At 37.1% G+C, this 14,122-nt stretch overlaps 1 protein-coding gene across 9 annotated transcripts in view; it reads right to left on the reverse strand.

The window, feature by feature from the left end:
• The window catches only part of STXBP5L (syntaxin binding protein 5 like), a 190,283-nt gene that overhangs the window by 38,425 nt on the left and 137,736 nt on the right, over positions 1-14,122 (reverse strand). For 3 of the 9 annotated variants that reach the window (XM_017731884.1, XM_017731890.1, XM_008631730.2), the window contains exons 18-20: positions 13,752-13,903; positions 12,005-12,076; positions 5,767-5,832 (exon numbers count right to left, since the gene is read on the reverse strand). In XM_017731884.1, the coding sequence (XP_017587373.1) occupies positions 5,767-5,832; positions 12,005-12,076; positions 13,752-13,903 (290 nt within the window). The remainder of the gene's footprint in view (positions 1-5,766; positions 5,833-12,004; positions 12,077-13,751; positions 13,904-14,122) is intronic. The other 6 variants (XM_017731886.1, XM_017731891.1, XM_017731888.1 and 3 more) reach the window with 3 other exon arrangements.

Genomic DNA, 14,122 nt, shown 5'->3' on the forward strand with positions numbered 1-14,122 from the left:
AGCAGGAATTATGTATCTTGTGTTGTGTGCCACAGCTGTTCCCAAATTGTGATACACGTCTGAACTGCAAGAAATAGCTCCCAGCTATTTTTGTGCAAGCTCATACAGCACATGCAAAGTTTGGATTTTCTGTTTCCTCTGGAGTCAACACAGGCTTGGTTTGGGAGCTGCCACAGCTGTTGCATGACAATTGCACACTCTTCACATGGCAATCACATGGCTGGACACTGATGCACTAGGACACAGCACAGATCAGTTGACAGACCACATACTTGAGGGTAAAAACAACAAAAGAAGCTGGTTGCTTTCATGCTTTACTGTGATTAAAGCTGTCTAAATTAATTTTTAAAACTGACTTTTAACTATTAATAGTATCCACATTCTGTTCAGTTTATGTAACCTGTTTTTAGTACCTAAATCATGCATGTTTTACTCTCTTTACATTTATTATAAAGGAGGATCACACATGTAAGCCTATCTTGCTGACAAAGAGCTTTTGAAAGCCAGTTTAATTTGAGAATGGAGTATAAAGGCTCAAGAGGCCAGCAGAGTTGTCTGCTATCATTATTTGTTTATATTCACACTGGAGACAGCCAGCAGAAATTGTGATGCTACAGCATAAGGCACGACAGCCCCTACCCAAAAGAGCTTAAAAGTGTTAAGAGTCAAATTACTCAGCTGTGGGATGAGAAAGAGTTACTAGGTACAGTCTAGCAGCCAGCTAAGCTTAGCACACAGGTCTTCTGACCTGACAACATCCTGCTCCACAGCCATATGGTTCCTATCAGTCTTTCAAGGAAAACACCAAGGCACAACCAACAGACAAACGTGCGCTCGCAGCTCCGGCATTCAGCGCTGGGTTTCCCTCAGCTGTTACAGCAGCCCTGTGGTCACAGATTTTCATATTGTTCGATAGGAAGGTGACTTCGTACAGGTCTTTTTCTACTAAGGAGCTTCTGCCTGACTAACACCCTGAAATACCAGTCCCAGTCACTGCCTAAAGCCCCCTTGAACCCTGAGCCGTGCACCACTGGCTGCACAAGGGCCCAAACCCAGGTCCCCAGCTCACAGTGCTCCCTGTTCCTTGCTAATCCCTACACACATGTCCCTTCTCAAGAACTTAAGCACAAATTCACCTGTTCAGAAACTCCCTTGCTTATGGGAAATAATGATAAAATGCACCTTGTATCCACACTGCTGAAGCTAATCTCCAATTATGGTCTTCTGACTAGTTAACATTCTTTTTAATTTAATATAGGTAAGTAGAAATGGTTATGCAGTGTCATCAGAAAGTAAGTTTCAAAATAAATACATTCCATGTTTTACAGACACACAAAATGTTTTGGAACGTTTACTTTCCAAGTTGTTTTCCAGAAGAATATAATTTTCAAATGGAGTCAAATCTCTTCAGCTACTCTGAAGTTACCCACAAGTTAAAAAAGAGAATGACTGTTAAGAAATTTAGTAATATTCTTGAAAGAAAGCTATTTTAAAAACACTTTGCATAGGGAAGTGAGAGTTTGGCATGGCACAGGCCTAATCCCAGCAGCTTTAACCAGTGAAAGGAATAAGGATAGAAGCACTTGGAAATCATAGTACATATAAAAACTTGTAATCTTGCCATTAGGGACCTGTCCCAAAGCTCACGGGAATCAGTTGTGGAAATCTTTACACAGCCTTCTCTAAGCTTCAAAGTCTTAAAAGCATTTTGGATGCAAGCCCCCAATATAAAGGTGATTTCTTAAGAAAAAAAACACAAATCCATTTTCATTTTAGAACAAATATTCAATAAGTCACTCTCTTATACACAGACTGAAGAAATTCTTTCCTTCAGGTCTTTGAAAGGAATCTAAACTGTCCAATTGCATCTCACACAACAAATGAGCTATCAAAGTTGTATTTGCCTGTGCTCACAGTGTATTCCCATCTATACACTTCAATATTAAGCTCCATATAAATGTTTGAAACAGTAATGGACATACCTAATTATATATATATTATATACTATGTTCCTAAGAGTCCCTCAATAAGTTTACCTAATGAGATGATAAAAATAAAGGCAAAATGTACTGGAATGATTACTGTTCTGTAATACATTACACAGTAATTAACTCAAGCATTTGATATAGCACCACTTCCATGACGAGTGCTTTAGAGCTACTGAGCTCTCGTATGCCACGACAGAATTAAAGTACCACAAAGCCCTCCTGACCCCCAAACCATAAACAAAAATGAAAACACAGTTTGAAAGAACGTGGCATGCAGGAGTAAGAATAAGATATTCTGAGGCTTTTGGTTTTAAGCCACCAAATACCATGATATGGCATGCCTTGCTGCATTACTGTTCTCATGAGACGTGTTTTATATAGGTTAAGTGTTTGTGGTTTTTTAAAGTTCTTTTGTTCCACAATTTTTACCAGTGTTATTCCATACATATTACTACATCCAGAATACATTTACAGTGGAAATTGCCACCTCTCAGATATTCAAAAATAAGGAGAATCTTTCAAATGGCTTTATTAACTTCTTTTCCTTTCTAATGTTGGAAGTGCATCACTATCATGTTTAAATATTAGTTTAATGAAACAAGGTACCGGTGGTTAAGGAAGATTATTCCTCTCCTCTGCCTACGACTCTTGAAAGGCAAGGTTGGTATTTCTTCACTTGCTGCTACCCTCTGTGTGGCACTGTGCATTTCAGAAAACTTTTAATCAAATGGTTTAATTTTATGTTCTGTTCTAAATGGTGTTCAGAACTGGAATCTGATTTTTCAATTACATCATCTGCAAAGTCATGTTTTAGTAAGTAGTACAGGAGGAACATCTGAGAAGACAGTCTTGTGAAACAAGTTAAATATTACTTAATGAAGAAGTAGGATTTGTACTGAATTATGTACCAGTCCTGCATGTGAAATAAGGAGTACTCTTCAGCCCTGAGTCTCTTGCTCAGTGCTCCAACACTCATATCAATGATAGAACACACAGATCCCTAATTCTGTTTTGAGGCAGGGAGAAGAGAAACAACAAAGTTGAATTACTGAGTTGACCTAGGTTGTCTCTGCAGAAGTTTAGTCAGAGGTTAAAACATTGACAAGCACTAGGATGTTACAGGCAAAATGAATTTTTCATGGAAACAGAGATAGTTCAAGCAGTCTAAGCAATGTTCAACATTAGACCAAGAAATGGGGAGGCAGGAGATTTTTCAAGTCCTCCAAGAAGCCTTTGCCAACACTGCTCTTATGGCCTGATTGGAATGGAAATCTGACTAAGCTGCTAACGGCGATCTTAGATGTAGAACTTCTCACGTCTACGTTAGCAATTAGTGTGCCTCAGGGATTCTTCCTAGGCATTGTCTTGGGAGTCTCAAAGCACGCACGTGAGCACAGCAATGTTGTTCCTCAAATCATTGCCCTTTTGATGGAGCTAAGGATGAAGATGCTCACCACTGTGCCATCATGAGTGCAGTGTTTGCCATCTAGACTCGTGTCCTCCAGCAGTTTGCACTTTGTTTGTGTATTAAGCACACTCAGGCCCAGTACCTGGCATGAATGTCCCTGCTGGATGAAGAACTGATGCTGACATGCTCTGGCAACCAGAATGAATTGCCACAAATCAAACTCCATTCTGCTGTCTCTGTGACCATATGTAGCCATACCCAGCAGGCCCTCCTCCACTGGGCAGCAACTTGAATCGCTTCACCCAGCAGTTCAAATGTTCTTCCTGTTTTTGCTAAATTTCTGAAGGATCAAGTCTTGGTCTGTTTTCAGCAGAGGCATGTGGTCACTGGTTTTACAAACACAAAGATCACAGGGCTCTTACGGAACCCAGCACACTTTCATTGTGGAGCTTGTGTGCCATGGACTTCAAACAGATAAAGGCAAGACTGGAAGTAGAAGGATCCTGCCTGACAAATTCCTAAGTAGGTAGCTGTGCTCTGTGAGCAAGAAACATTAGTCAGTGAGAAGGCTGGTGTCAGTGTTAAGGTTGTGCTGGTAAGCACAGGATTAGTTCCACTCCCAAGTTTTGGAGGGTGCAGTTTTGATGTCACTTATTCCAGCTGACTAGGTTGGATTCTGCCCCATTTTACAGCAGGTATGCAGGAGCAATATTAATTATATTTTGCATTAATTTATAAAAATAATTAATATCAGTCACAGTAGAAGAAACTTCTTGTTTTAAAAAGCAGTTCTAATAATAGTTACTTCCTACAAAACTGCACCTGATTTCACATTTAAAAAATATAAATATAGCTTGGAAAACAACATGAAAGTGCTAAAATAGGAAAGATCCATAAATATGCTATGTTTTCCCCGCTGAATATCTCCAAAACAGAAAAAAGCAGAATAAATTTTGGAGCAAATAATCTTAGATTTATCTAAGAGAGCTATTTTTGAGCACCAGCAGAATGAAAAATTGAAGTTAACTGCAGAAAAAGTAAAGTGTTATAGGAGACACTCATCATTATAAAACTAAGAATATGCACATATGGTTACCAAATCAGTCATCTCTTAGCTTTTACTGAAAAGAAAAGGAAAGGTTTTAGCTCATTTCTGAAGAGAAAAGGGAAAAGTTGAATCTCAGTGAGCCACACAATAAATTATCTAATTATAACTGAGCTACCAAATGTTTTAGTTTAAAGCCTATATCATGAGTTTCTGAGGCCCTGCTCAAGTGTTTGAGCTCCTAGTTTTATACCGATATTATTAGAGCCTATTTCACTTTGATATTTCCACATCTACAGATTTTGGGTTGCAAACAGTACAAGGAAATACATATTTTGAAGCAGCTGTTTTGTTTTAGTTCTTGGTATGTCAGGGAAACACTTTTATTAGTTTCTGCTTTTTATAAATTACTAATTAGTGGCCTCCATTCAAGATTAATGTATCCTCTTATTATGACATGGAATACATGGAACAATAACAGGGAATTTGAACAGCATACTTGTGGGAATTTGTTACCATAACTAAGGGGGAAAAACTATCTATCTATACTTACCAAACTACAAGGAAAAGAAATGTGATATGCATACCACAAGCCAAATGAATGTATCACAGCTACACCTCCTTATTTTCCATAACATTTAAAAGTCAGCTACTAGAAAACAGCTCTTAGCAACAATCTTTAAGACAGTGAACTCACACTAAAGAGATCAATGTAGACTTGGCACTTGCAGAAAAAGTCTCTAGGAATGAGATGAATTCCACCTTCTGAAGGACTATGGGTAAAATGGGAAACATCTATAAATTTTTGTGTGGCCAAGATTTCCCTGCCAGGTCACAGCTGGCTGATAAGCAAATATTTTTATTTGAGGTTCTGCTTTCATTGCAAATCACATAACTTAGGCACTGGTAGGTTCTAATGATTAAAATTTACCATCTCCATATTGCTGTTTTTCAAATAAATTCTCCATGTACACATTTGCATGATATATACATACAGAATTATAAGGACTCCCTGCTGTAAAAAAAACTTAGTCTTTTAAGAAAACAGAGAAACAAGCTTCTTATAGGAGGTTATAGGAATATACCTGCATGATCCTGTTACTTCAAATGTTTTCATACTGTTCACTTCAAGATGCACCACGTACATTTAAGTTTTCCTTAAGGAAACAGACTTAGGATTTTACTGTGCTATGTAATAAGCACTTCTCCAGTAATTTCTTCTCTTTGGAACTATGCACTTTGCTTCTTAGGGATTAATGAAACACAGTGATGCATGACATGAATGGCTTATACAGACTGCAGGAAGAGAAGCCAATCACCTTTACCTGAAGTGGGAGACTTGCAACGCTCTAGCTCCAGGGAAACTGGACTGTCACTGAGTTCAGTCAGGCCTGAAAAAACGGAGTTAAAGAGTTAAGTTACAATCTAACAGGGCATGCTTCAACTTTCTTGGTCGATGATATTCTGCACTTTAAAGTCAATTTGGAGAAAGGAATGGTGTGAAATGAGAGGGAAATAATCTATTTCAGATAAGTGCAGTTATCAGGCTGTCACTGCAGCAATTTAGGCTTGGTAAAAAAAAAAAAAAAATTAAAAAATCACACCTCTTGTTAACTCAAATTTGTTTTCCAAGTGCCTCGGGATAGAAAAGAGTGACTGTACCTAACAAAAGAAAACAAGTAAGTATAGTTTAAAATTTAAAAGTCTGTGATATGACTCAATCTCATTCATCCCTGTCAAACTGATGTGGAAACAACTCTGTGCTTTCAACTGCTGCATAATGCATGGAGGAAATCTTAAAAGAGAGAAGAAAGAAATAAAATTACCGCTACTGTGAAATATTAGAACTTTCATATGAATTCACACAAGACAGGTCATTTTAAAGGACATAGAAGGATTGATCTTGCTGGCTGAGTACCACACAGAATTTTTTGACTAAATACTTCTTCGTACATTGTTTATAAATATATGTGAGGAACTCCATCTACAAGGAAGGCAGCACCAAGAAAAGAAATCCTAGTCTATATTGCATAAATTTGTTCCTGTGAGCAAACTAAGATCCATCTTTGGCACAGGTCAAATGTATAAGTTCAAACATGCCTTTTGGCATGGTAGGGAGGGAAAGTCTGAGCTCATGCTATCCTTTACCAACTGTTGAGAGGGTGAGCTGGCATGGCCACACCTATTCAAATGCATCCTTTGTATGCATCCTGTAATGCCTTTGGCTAACCCTTGTTATAAGGAGCTCTGACACCCCATGCCAGGGGCTACGTGGGACTGACTGGCAGCCTTGCCCAGACATTCACGTGCCAGCAAGGTGGACTCACAGCACTCAGGTCAGAGCCCACAGTCAGGTGTACACTACTGTATTTACAGTATTGATACTGCATTTACACACACTCTGCTTCTGCTGCATCCTGAGAACCAAACATCCTACAAGAACCTTTCAGTATGCTTTGAAAGGGCACCACGGCTCCTGTAAGATTACATGCTATAATTTTTGTTGCTTCTAGACTCTCAGGCCCAGAGACCCTCACCATTAAAATTCATATACACTCTTGTTTTGAAAAATTCTGCTACCACCCAGTCACCAGTGCTGCTCTCTTAGCATTAACACCAGTGGAATCTTAATGTAGGTACTGACAACTTTATTACAATGTAATTCTGAACTGCTAAAAGAACTGGGGAGGATCCAGAACCCCAGCCAGCTGAACAAAAAAAGCTCCTAACACTACTGAAGATGCAGGAGCACAGGAATAATCCTGAGATCCCTCTGGAAAACCAGCAGTATTGATCTAGTCTGTTAAATCAGTATTAACAATATACTTGCTCCTGACTTAAGAAACAAGAACTGCCAAACTAGATATTACTGTTGAAAACCAAAGATTTTATTATTTTGAATCTTTAACTTAGAATCTGTGGTAAAATGTTATATTTCAATCAATTGTGAGTTCAGTCACTTTTAATGTTATGAGAATATTCAGAAATGGTAATCATTTAGGGAGCCTCTCTAGTACAGCTTTCTTATAGCAAATCTTGACTCTACTTGAACCCAAGGTTTCTCTATGTACCTAGAGTTTTGGGACAGAATTGATTTTTGCTGCAGAACTCTCTGGAAGGTGCAGTGGGAGCAATTTTGGCACATTTGCATAGCATCAGAGGCCTTGGATAAATAAAATATTATACTGTTTCTTTTGTAAATGCATTATTTGAGATATTAAAGTATTAACACCTTGGCTATGATGTTCTAAACACTGCATAATTAATACTAGTGTTGGATACAATATCAAATCCCAGGTCAGATTTTGCTTCTAAATAGTTTGGAGATATTTTTTAATATGGAGTTCATAAAAACAGTATTACATCTCAATACAAATTATGGTGCTATGGACTTAAATGCGAAAACCACCAAACTGCACCACCCAAGAGCAACTGCTGTAGGAAAACCAGAACTTCCTCATGTTTGGCACACTTTTGCAACATAAAACACCAAAGATACATTTCATGTTATGGTATTAAAGAATGCTGAACACATGAACTTCTCTACAACCCTTGACTTGCTGTCAAGCCACTGTCACCCCCAGCAGTGACCACCTACAGATGCTTTTAAAGAAGAAGCGTAATATATCCCCACGTGAGATGTAAGTGGTACCATGTACCCTGCACAAGAGCATTGGCTTAATCTCACTTAGATTTGCTTAAGCACTTCCATTTGCAGATTTTCTCCTGCCATAAATCTTTCTTTCTTTGAAATATTATAATGAGTTCTGCTCGTTACGCACCCATTTATCCAAAGTCTCTTTTAAATCTTGCTAAATTCTAAATTCTGAAGATGTTGTAAGGCAATGAATTGTTCAATCATCATTCATTGAAAAGGATAAACACATATCCATCACTTTTTATGTGTTACCTTTGATTCTACTAAATGTTTCCCTTTGAGATAAGAAAGGGAGCTCTCAAGCTTTTCCTTGTACTACTGCTCATTTTTTACTGTCATTTCCTTTTTAAGGAAACCAAACTAAATATTTTCAATAATTTACCATGTATAAATATTTCCATGGACCTCAGCTTCCCCCAGATGTCTGAGAAACTACAACAGCTACTGAAGCTAGATTAAAAAAATATTTTCACTTTCCATTTTGAAGTTCTGTGGGCAGTTTGTGCCCCAAGATATTTTAGCTATTTTTAGCTCCCCAAAACCACCACCCCAGCAAATTTTAAGCCCACCTAGAGCAAGAGGAACATAGCAGTAAAAACAAAAGCAAAAACCTGAGACTGGCAATGTGAACAACCACCTGAGAGAAGAAATACCCATGACATTATAAAGAAATTGTCTTTGATCTGAGAAAATCATAAACATGTGTAAATAGTACAAGATGTAAGTACATCACATAAGGCATTAAAACAGTTTTAAAGACATATCCTATGGATACTTTTCTAAGTTTACTGTGATTTTCATTTCCTCTTTATTAAAGGACTAAAACCCATAGTGTCTACTATGAGGTAACAACTTTAATGAACTCATAATTTAAAATTATGTTTGAAATTTGAAATTTCTATCTGTATATTTGAATTATTCAGACTGATCATTTACTCTAAAGCACCCGAAGCCATCACATCTTTGCCTATAAATAGATTATAAATAAATTATCATAAACATTCACAAGCCAATAAAATAAGTAAGCTCGGTGTTATCTTAATCCATCTTCACACTGAATTACCATACTATGTTTTCTTTATGTTTATACATCTATATATATATATCTATGCATGCATTCTTTGGAAATTAGTTAGTTCAGAATATAGCAGTTGACTTAAAACTCAACCTATATTAGCTTCTTAGGTGTGACTTAAAGTGTCGAATACTGATATACAGTGACTCACAGCAAAGATTTTTCTGTGTCCTCCTGTCAGACCAAGGGTACTTTTGCTCACCCCCTCTCAAGGGACTGGCCTGAAGGAGGAACAAACACTTCTCACTGAAAAGTCTTCATTATGAAAATTATTTTGCCATGTATCAGCATCCTTTGGAGTTGACAACACTTTGGACGCTTCATAAAGACTATTTTCTTGTTCTACCAACAGATGGTATGAATTTCTAGTAGGAGATGCAAATTCCTTTTGCATCATTTTGGTATTTTTATATTCTGCTGCAGACATTACCCCTCTAGATGCAGTAAATGTACTTGTTTTAATATTTGGATGCATGTTACCCAAAATCAGGTAATAACATGTAGTACGACTTGATTTCAATTGAAGAAGAAAACCAAACAACAACCAACCAACCACATATGGACGTCCCAGACTGAAATACCAACACTTTGTTTCTCTGACCCAGTATTTGAAGAGATTATTTTGTTTAAACATGGCAGTAATTAAATATATATATATCCCTAATGATTCATAAATACACATCTGTAACATGGATTTCTTCCATCCATGTTAAGAGTCGTAATCCTGTCTTTCTAAAATCTACTCAGGAGCGTCCAAATATGAGCTTAACATCGCCAAGATGAACTCTGCTTTTTTTTGGTGCTAAAGTCTCCTCTTTACTACACCAACAGAGCTATCAGCATCACTGTCTTCTCTGACACTCTAATCCATAATATTGGTTACATCTTTGAATATCACATTTTAACTTTCTTATTCAGGCTGGATATTAAATTGCATTGTCTCTTCCTGCAAATCACCTCTGAAATGACCAACAAAAATCTAACTATCTTGCTCATTGATAATCTCTTCTTTGGCTTCAGTGCCTACAAGTCCTATTCTCTCAAACTGATGCATGTGAAATTATCTTCCTGGTTCATCACTTAATCAAATCAACTACTCATATATCTTCCCATTAGCTTCTCATTGATACAACCCTTAAAGCTTTAGACCTAATGCTTATGTTACCACTACTGCTCCTGCTTTTGTCATAATAATATCAGCTTTGATTGCACAACTTCCAAAAATAATTTACTTTTCCAATCATCATCCCTTATGAGAGAAGATAAACTTGTAAGCAAAATCCAAAATCCTCTCTTAATACCTCACTTAAACTTCATCTCTCAGATAAGAGATGTAAGAAAGCACAACTTGAGAATGACTTAGCAAGATATTTTCAGTCTATGACAGATTCTGGTCCTGTTCTTGATCTTACTGCTTGGTGCATCTTTCAGATCATACAATATACACGCCTGTGTAAGTATCAAAGGACAAAAGCAAGAACCAAATAATTTTTGTGGAAAGAAATCAAGCTGTTCATGATCTTGCCTAAAACTCAGACTCATACCTCATAGGAAGATTTTGCAGACTTTTCCAGCTCTGGGGATGAAGATGGAAACAAGAGAATACATTTTCAGCTATGAAAGACTCTATGGTCTATGTTTGTAATTCTGAATGAAAACACTGGTAATTTTTGGGCTTAGAATTTATTAACTTTTTAGAGGGGGGGGAAAACCCCCAAACCATTGACTGCTGTGTGTCTCTCAGGCTCTCTGTTACAAACTTGACATTGGCAAGACCAGACTAACAGACTAAGATATCGTACACCAAACCTTTTTATGGAGTGCTGAATTTGTAACTGGACTAATCTTTTAACTAAACAGACCATCTTTTATGAGCTATTATGAAATAAAGTCATAGAAATCAGCCTAGAGGGATGGAACAGAATGCGTTCTGCAAGTGTACGACTGTATTTCAATAGCTACATAACTTCGTATTTATGAGAGATAACAGAATAACTGCCACTCCTTTATCTTGCCTATACTGAATATTTAACATAAAATTGCCTATCCCTTTGTTCTGTGAAAAATACTTTAAAAAGAGGCATCCTAGAGACCTAATTACATATAAGCACTGCAGTTAATTAAGATACGTATGGCTCATCTCTTGAACAGTCATTTTTGAAAAATTAATTATAGCTTTGTTCACTGCATTCTGCAGTGATGAATGCTAATATTTAAATTTCATATCAGTATAACTCAAAATTTAAAGATATTAAAAACATTAATTTTCATAGCCCTCTTTGATGTATGTATTTTTATGCCCACTTTACATTCCCCATCAAAGATCAGAGGCACGGGATGGTTCCCCAAAGCCAAATATTTAAGTACCAAACCAAGATTAAAATTTTAAATTTCACAGCATCCAATCCAAGGGGTACTCTTTTAAGCCACATTGTTCTTCTGATAAAAGGAAAGAATTGATTGATAACTACAGATAGTGCCATTGCAAAACAAGAAATGCTTCATACTAGTAAATGTACATAGAAATGAATATAAAACCAAAGAAAGATACTGTCACCAAGAACATAGAAATGTTGAAATATAATTTCTAAGGCCCAATCTTCCCCATATAACATTGAGGTTTTCTCTTTGATTCTTTTTAAAGAAAAGAATTTCTGTATAATAAAGGTAATTGTCAAAAATAAGCATGGTTGACATCACAAAATGTAGTAAGTTTGCATGCATGCTGAATGTGTTTTAAAAAACACATTACAAAGCACAAACACATGGGTTTACGTCAGGCATAGTCCAGTCATGATAAAGCTTTTTGCCTAACCTTTATAGAACTTACTCTGATAGGAAGTACGGATCCGTTTCGTTAAATCTGGATAAAAGTTAGACAGGCCACGCATGCAAAAGTTGTCTTTGGAACATGCCAGTACACCAGCATCAGCAGCAGGCAGAGGAAAGAGAGAAAAAACAGTCTAAAGTGAAAGGAACTGATATCATAACCAGCATCTAGAACAGCCAAGGTGAAAAAATTTCAGCAGATGCTTACCTTCCAATGGGGAGATATAACAAGAAAAGTAATCAAAAAAGTAAAGGATGTGGGATGGATGGTGAGAAAGCAGCTGAGGCTTTTTTTTAGATGCATAGTTTCTATGAGCAATCTAGAAGTGTGCAATCCTTCTTAGTGGTCATTTATCCCCAGTGAGCTCTGTTCTGGCAGCACTGGATAGCTGGAATAATGGCTTAAAGGATTGGCCCAGACTGCCACTGACAGAGAAAAACCCTCTGTGATGCAGTGCTGATAACAGCTTTTTCTACATGAGCAATCCTCCACCTTTTGTACAGGGTTCTGCAGCATGTTGTTTGTGGCTAGCTACTCACATTTCTCAGGGAGCTGCTGTGAAGCTGCCTGAAACCAGACAGAAAAGCCGAAGGTAACTTGAAGCTGCTTGTCTCTTCTCTCCTCAGCTGTGCCAAATTTACATATTTAACACTTGACACAGATGGGAACTAAGCTTGGCATGATTAAATGCACAGAAAGTGAGATAAATGGTCTTTCAGGAGCAGAAGTAGGCCTGAAGACTTATATTTTGTTCTCTAAATTTTTCTCTAAATTTTCCTTTCTATTTGGAGTGTAAACACATTCCCAATTAAAAAAATATTTCCTGTAACTCTATGGAGAAGTAGGATTTGATGATTTAGTGCAGGGTCTGCTGATGAAAATGCTGATGGCATAAACCCACTATAATCTGTTGCTCTTATAGTTTTAGGGTTAGATTTAAAACTCCATGTTTTCTAAGATATTTTAAAATCTGATTCTAAAACTTCACAGCTATGTAAAAGACATTTCATAATTGTGCCTGACTCTTGCATGTTACTATGGAATATGTCAAGTGAAAAGACTTGAAACATAGATGATATTCTGACTTTTTCTCATACAAGTAAATGTTTAGATAACCAACAAAGTATGGTAAAATTTAGCTGTACTGAAGTGCTAATATTTCTAATACACAATGTGTAATAACAGTTATGACTTACAAATGTAATCCTCTTAGCATCAAATTTTAAAATGGATGTTGTAAGCTTATATCAAGAACTTCAGCTCACTAATGAAGTGCTTAATTTGAGCTGCTTGTACTACCAACATAGAATGCCTCCCAGGTGTTACACTTCACTAAACACAACTGACTATTCTAATGAATAGCACCTGGCAGAAGGTACATTTAAGCTTAAATTGAAGTCCTACTTACTGGTATGAACTTATTGAAACCAGAAAGAAAACAGCATACAAACTACACTTCAAGTGACTGCCACAGAAACAATTTATTAATCTGCTCATTGTGATTTCTATTACAGACTCAGCTAAGGGAATGACTTGCTGACCTCCATCCCAAAAGAAAAAAAACCTCATAAAACATTTTGTTTCTGAGAAAGTGCCCGCACCTAGAGCACGTCAAGTTTCTTTTGTCAAGTTATAGAAACTCCATGGGCCGGCAAATAGTCATGCATCTCAAAAGCACTATAAAAAGCCACAGGCAAAAAAACCAAAGAAACATCTCAGGCTCATAACCACAATGACTGTTTCCTACCTGCAGCAAACTGCCTGCTCTTGCGAGGTGAGCGGGGCTGGCGCTGGTATGGATCACTCGATCCATAGAGGTCGAGGGTGCCCATGCTCAGCAGGACTGTCTTCTGCATGAAATCCACAACAGCCAAACCATTGCAGTTCCCAAAAGCCACTCTGCAAAGAGAAGCATCCCTCCGAAGTGTTAGTAATATGTAATTCAGTTCTGAAAACAATAATAATTATTATTACGAACTCTGCACAAACTTTTTCTTTAGGAACTACTCAAAGCTTACATTTTTTATTTCTTACAGATTTGTAATCCTGAATTTTAAAAACTGCTTTCTGAATTAAGTTTCCAGAAAGCAGACTTACAAGTTCTACTAACTTCCTGTA

This window comes from Corvus brachyrhynchos, unplaced genomic scaffold (genome assembly GCF_000691975.1).
Source record: "Corvus brachyrhynchos isolate BGI_N302 unplaced genomic scaffold, ASM69197v1 scaffold3, whole genome shotgun sequence".
NCBI lineage: Eukaryota > Metazoa > Chordata > Aves > Passeriformes > Corvidae > Corvus > Corvus brachyrhynchos.